At 39.9% G+C, this 5,668-nt stretch overlaps 2 protein-coding genes across 2 annotated transcripts; one reads left to right on the forward strand and one right to left on the reverse strand.

Annotated features, from left to right (window-relative positions):
* Window positions 1–752: 752 nt before the first annotated feature.
* Window positions 753–3,286, reverse strand: LOC104825894 (GRF1-interacting factor 3-like). The gene is made up of 5 exons (XM_010558316.2): window positions 2,809–3,286; window positions 1,928–2,004; window positions 1,527–1,608; window positions 1,167–1,416; window positions 753–1,038 (listed from the first exon to the last, which is right to left on the reverse strand). Exons 1-5 carry the CDS (start codon window positions 2,884–2,886, stop codon window positions 941–943), a joined length of 585 nt encoding a protein of 194 aa, XP_010556618.1. The 5' UTR covers window positions 2,887–3,286; the 3' UTR covers window positions 753–940.
* Window positions 3,287–3,514: 228 nt separating this feature from the next.
* Window positions 3,515–5,662, forward strand: LOC104825895 (probable protein S-acyltransferase 12). The gene is made up of 7 exons (XM_010558317.2): window positions 3,515–3,840; window positions 4,237–4,438; window positions 4,597–4,688; window positions 4,809–4,935; window positions 5,041–5,126; window positions 5,255–5,320; window positions 5,442–5,662. Exons 1-7 carry the CDS (start codon window positions 3,649–3,651, stop codon window positions 5,556–5,558), a joined length of 882 nt encoding a protein of 293 aa, XP_010556619.1. The 5' UTR covers window positions 3,515–3,648; the 3' UTR covers window positions 5,559–5,662.
* The last annotated feature ends 6 nt before the right edge of the window (window positions 5,663–5,668 follow it).

A 5,668-nucleotide genomic window follows, 5' to 3' on the forward strand; every position in this document is an offset into this window, starting at 1 on the left:
TACATAATATATATATTTAATTATAATTATTTTTATGCATTATTATTATTTTTAATAATAAATTTAATTATAATTATTTTTATTGTAATATATATGCATTAGTAATGATATATATATATATTGTAGTTATGTGTATATATGTTTTATTAATTATAAATAATTTTATTTTTAATATATATTTATTTATTTGTATATATATGTCAATTTATATGATATATTGATTTAAATATATGTAGATGAATATTTGGATATTTAATTATATTTTTAAATGATGAGTCAGCAGTTTTTTGCTGAGTCAGCAGATACGTTTGTTTGATTTGGAAAAAATTTAAAAGTCTGAGTATTTATGTGTGAGTTTTGAAAAGTTTAGGTATTTATATAATAATTTTATAGTTCGGATATTTATTTAAGATTTTTATAAAAATTTGGATATTTTTATGTGATTACCTCTTAAATATTTATGCTCTGTACAATTCATATATTGGGCTTGATGGGGGGCTATCATTAAACAAAATCCAACAATAAAATTTTAAGCCCAATTCGAGGTACTGTTTTATCAATCGAGAGTAACCATGAAATTTGGACGAAGACCCCCTCATTTTCCAATTGCTACATTTTGGACCCAACCTTTCGTACTCGCAGTATACCCCTCAAACGATTTTTTCTCTCGACCATGTGTGTGTATATATAAATACCATAAATAAAAATCCTACACATTAACCTAAACAGGAGAAATTGAGAAGATCCCAGATTCCCAGAACCTGTTCATTACACCAAACGGAACTGAACTGGCTCTGATATCGTACACAACGCATGTCCTAAATCCATCATCATCATTTTCAAAAACCCTACCTAACATTCTTCATCGTGAAAGAAACCAAACAACTTGCGGATAACTTCTCTCTAATTATGAACAAAAGCAAACCTCTTTGCCTTTGGATCATTTTCCATCGCCACCTTGCCCGTCACCTCCACTCTGCCCAGCACCAGAATCAGTCCCATCTTGTTTGCTCCCCCCACGAGCTTCGTTCTGGCCCACTAGCGGCGCATAACGGATGGGATTGTTATCATCAGTAACAATAATATCGGAAATCCAAGATGATATAGGAGGAGAACCAAGAAAAGACGGTTATGTAATGAAAACGAGAGGAGAGAAAGATGTTCACCATTTCCGCCGCTCCCAAGAGCGGATTCTGGGTGGTGAATGGAATGCTGCTGCAGCCCATTGTTGTTGATGCCAATGGGTCGGTTTCCGATGTGCCCTTGCATGGCGTGAGGATGTTCTTGAAGCGGATGAGGACTGTTGAATTGTAACATACCTCTCGGAGGGAATAACCCAGCCGGTTGAGGCATGGCTCCGGCTTGTGGGTGCTGCATGAAGTAGCCTGGTGGTTGCATTGCAGCATGAGTTGCCATCTGCATATGTCAAAACCAATAACAAATAGGAACACGATTTGTATTATCCTTCGATCCATCACATGTCGGTGCTGCTGGAGTGAAATCAAGTTCTGTAATGACTAACCCACCTGTGAAGCCACAGCCGGTGCTGCTGGAGTGGATGGGTGGGGGTGGAGATACATCAAGTTCTTCTGGAGAAGAGCTTGATACCTGAAATATACCAAAGATGATTCGTGTAAGAAAAACACCTTTTTAATATTCATTCAACATCATTATTCTCCACAATAGGCAGATTAGAGACTAAGTATGCCAAAGCAGATGAAATCTGATATCAAAGCCCAAGAAATGATTAACACGACAGGATTTATTCCCAAGCCGACAATTGCCAAGCAAATTTAGAACATAAAATTACTACAAGCAGCCTACACAGAAGGATTCCTCGACCACCATTGACTGTCCACTACGAGCTAGATATAGATGCCATGGCCAACAATACAAATACTCCATGCAATTGGACAGGGACACTTACTGGGCACATTCTGCAAGTTTTCCAAGGTTCTGGTTCTCCAAAATCGCCATGATCAGTTTTTTGTTCTCATCAAGGTACTGCATCAAATAAGAAGATGAGAAACTACAACAAAAAGATAGACACAGACACCCAACGGAGCATAAGAAAACTCGAACATCTAAGGTAAATGTATAACACCAACCCATTTACAAGCAATGGTAACTAATACCCACTTGATGCTTCTTTTTGGGCAACGTATAGAAGAATTGAATCCAACAATTCATATGGCAGAGAAAGTCATGAAAACCTTGGAATGGAAGATTCCAAGTACTATAATTAAACCACTTCCCATTTTGGAATGTCCTAAACAAGATCTATCATCGGAAATAGATTCTGCAGTGCCTTACTGTCAGCCATTCAAGACAGCCAAACTGGATGAGAGGAATCTCATCCGGCTAATGGGTTTCACCGCTCAAATTTTGTATGAATTCCACAACTTTCCCATTTTCTTCGAGAAACATAACAAACACCAGATAAGCATCACTAGAACTGCTGCGACTTGGAAACAAAGAAAGAAAGAACAACTACAAAAAACACAGAGAATAGTCATATTGTCTCCTTCCTTACAGACAGGCCGACAGTAGCCGTTTTTCCTAATCCAGTGGAAATTTACAGGGAGAAATCAAAACTTCAGAAACCATGGCCACCAAATTACCACCAAACAGCCACAAAGTGACTAACTACGACTGATCGGTTTGCCTGTCTAATAAAATTGATTTGTTCATGACATGACTAGCTTTTACTTATCATCATCATCATCATCATAATCGGTAACTATGAGCAACCATAAAAAAAAAACTACATAATAGACAATAAAAGAGAGAGAAAGAGAAAGAAGGAACCTTTTGGATCTGTTCGGTGGTAATGTTTGTCGGAGGGAATGAAGGAACCATAGGAATCATCTGCGGTGGTTGCTGCATCTTCTCGACCTCTCCTTAAACTTCGCCGTCGCCCAATCACCCAAACCCTAGTTTCCTCCCCTCAAAAACCTCCAAACTTTACCCACCCAAATCGATAAGACAGTAAATTGACAAAAGCCCAACGCAGGAACGTGAGATAATATTCAACTATACATTTGATTTCCCTGGAATTTAAAGTCTTGGATTCGTTTGGATATCGACGAGGTTTCGGGAATTTAAGACAAAAAGTCACGGAAATCCTTCCTTTTTCTCAAATTAAACAAATATAATCGACTTGTCCCTCACCAAATACAGTGCGATAGATTTCGTTTGCCCCCTCCAGACAAAAAAATAAATAAAAAAAAAGGAAGGATTTTTTTTTTTATAACACGACAATGAAAGCTTACAAAAGGCACATATCTCGAAGACAACAAAAAATGTGGAGAATCTTGCGTCTTCTTGCCACAATAAGGGAAGTAAAATCAACCTAAAGCAGAGTAGAACAACGATTTCGTTGGGTTTCTCAACAAACGATATTCGGGCCGTAAGATTCGGCCCAATAATAGGCCCAAATCATTGGGCCGTCGAGCAAACACATCACGAAAAGCTTCGGACCGAATTAGAAAAGGCGTTGAGATGGTCTGTCGTCGTCGTTCCTACGAAGCATAATCAGATTCTTGAGTAATAATCAGGCGGTTTTCAAAAGTGGCTCCGGACATCTTGAGACGGTTGTTCCCTCCGGCACGGACCCGACGACCCGACCCAATCGGGTTACAGTTTGAGATGAACCTCTTCCGGTTCTGCTCGGGCCTCCGGGTCCTGGGCTACCTCATGATCCTCCTCGTCGCCGCCGTGGTCGTCGTCTCCTATTACGCCGTCGTCGTCTTCACATGGTGGCCCATCTTCCTCCGCCGCGGCCATCCGTCCCTTCTCTCCGCTCTTGCCTTCTTCATCCTCCTTCTCTTTCATCTTCTGGTAATGCTCGTATTCTTTTTGTTTGCTGAATTTGGTCGCGGGTCGTTTTCGAATTCTGGAGATCGTTAGATGGGTTTTGTGGGCTGCTAAAATTTTGTTTTAATTTCTCTCTTCCTTGGCATTGGGAACTGTAATCCTTCTGTTTGGGAATGCATAATCGGTCCCAATTTGAATTGCTGCAATTTTTTTTTTTTGAGAAAACGAATGAAATCATTGATTTTTTTTTCTACCTCTGCAAAATCCAGTAGAGTGGATCATAATTGGGACAATGGTTTCCAAGCTGTTGTCTCAAAACACAATACATATCTTTTGTTGTTCTCGAATTTCTGTTCTGTTTACAATAAATTTAGCTTTTCCGAATGAATGCTGATCAGGTGATGGTATGTGTTCTTACAGCTGATAATGCTCTTGTGGAGCTATTTCACTGTAGTTTTTACAGACCCGGGTTCTGTTCCAGAAAATCTCGGAGTAGAATTGACGGGTGAAAATTTGGAAGCTGGTGTCGGTATTTCAACCGATCGAAGGGCTCCTGGCTCTTTGGGTTACTGTGTCAAATGCAGAAATGTTAAGCCGCCTCGTTGCCACCATTGTTCTGTGTGTAAGGCAGATTTCATTCTTTTCCATTGTTTTGATCAATACTATTACATATTAGCCCACGTCTATTCTTACGTATGCAATGCATGGTCCTGGTAAGAGGAGAGTTAAAACTTGACAGACTTGACTGTTTGAGTTCATCATCTGTGGTCTCTTTCGCAGGTCAAAGATGTGTTCTCAAAATGGACCACCACTGTGTTTGGATTGTCAACTGTGTTGGAGCACGCAATTACAAATTTTTCCTTCTCTTTCTGGTGATGTTTCTCTTGCGGTGTGGATCAAGGCGTTGTCTATATATATATTCTGCATGACAATTTTCTGATTTAGTTTCTGTGTTTTGGTGCTTGCTTTGTTCTGTGTTGTTGGTTTCTCAGTTTTATACCTTCCTCGAGACGGTATTGGATACCATCGTCTTGCTCCCAAGTTTTATCGAGTTCTTTAGCCAAGCCATCATGCATTCTGCTTCCCCTGGCAAAATAGCTGTCCTCTTTCTGGCTTTTGGTGAGTTTAAAGATTCCTTTTTTGGGTTGTCTGTACAATGTGTTCCAGATTCTAATTTTCCTTTTTTTTTAAATGTTTTCTTACAGATTCTATCCCTTGATGCAGTTCTTAACCTGGCCTTTGCTCTCAGCCTTCTCTGTTTCGTAGTCATGCATATCTCTCTTCTATCGAGCAACACTACTTCCGTCGAGGTAACTTGAGCTCATTTCTTTTTAAACTTCTAGTTTTGACTCGTAACGCTGCAAGAAAGAAGAGACAAGAGCTCAGGTCAAAGCCCTCCATCCAGCGTTTGATATCTGATCACTGTAACGATTTTCAGGTGCACGAGAAGACGGGGGATGACAGATGGAAGTACGACCTGGGAAAGAAGAAGAACTTCGAGCAGGTGGGTCATCTCCTCTCATGCGTTGTTCTGAGTTAGAAACCCGAGTCGTTTGTCTTGGTTTCTGCTATCCGGATGTCATGTCCGTTTAGAAACATAGCGTGGTTTGGTTTTTCGGTTGAAGGTGTTTGGCAAGAGCAAGGCGTTGTGGCTTCTTCCTCTCTACTCAAAAGAAGATGCGGAGAGCATAACTGCGCTTCGAGGAGTTAATTTCCCAACACGGTCCGACATTGATGCATAACCTACCTGCCCAGTTTGGTTCTTTTGGCTCATAGTTGTGACATATATATATATATATGTGCAGTGAGACCGTGATTAGATTCCACATATATTGTTCTTTGCTTTAGGGAA

The sequence above is a fragment of the Tarenaya hassleriana genome, unplaced genomic scaffold (genome assembly GCF_000463585.1).
Source record: "Tarenaya hassleriana unplaced genomic scaffold, ASM46358v1 Cleome5, whole genome shotgun sequence".
Lineage (NCBI taxonomy): Eukaryota > Viridiplantae > Streptophyta > Magnoliopsida > Brassicales > Cleomaceae > Tarenaya > Tarenaya hassleriana.

Coding starts and splice junctions, on each gene's coding strand:
- LOC104825894 (XM_010558316.2), bottom strand. CDS start 2,886: ATGCAGCAACCACCGCAGATGATTCCTATGGTTCCTTCATTCCCTCCG. Junction 1,609..1,927: donor AAACTTGCAGAATGTGCCCA/GTAAGTGTCCCT, acceptor GGTATATTTCAG/GTATCAAGCTCTTCTCCAGA. Junction 1,417..1,526: donor CACCGGCTGTGGCTTCACAG/GTGGGTTAGTCA, acceptor TGACATATGCAG/ATGGCAACTCATGCTGCAAT.
- LOC104825895 (XM_010558317.2), top strand. CDS start 3,649: ATGAACCTCTTCCGGTTCTGCTCGGGCCTCCGGGTCCTGGGCTACCTC. Junction 5,127..5,254: donor GCAACACTACTTCCGTCGAG/GTAACTTGAGCT, acceptor AACGATTTTCAG/GTGCACGAGAAGACGGGGGA. Junction 5,321..5,441: donor AGAAGAAGAACTTCGAGCAG/GTGGGTCATCTC, acceptor TTTCGGTTGAAG/GTGTTTGGCAAGAGCAAGGC.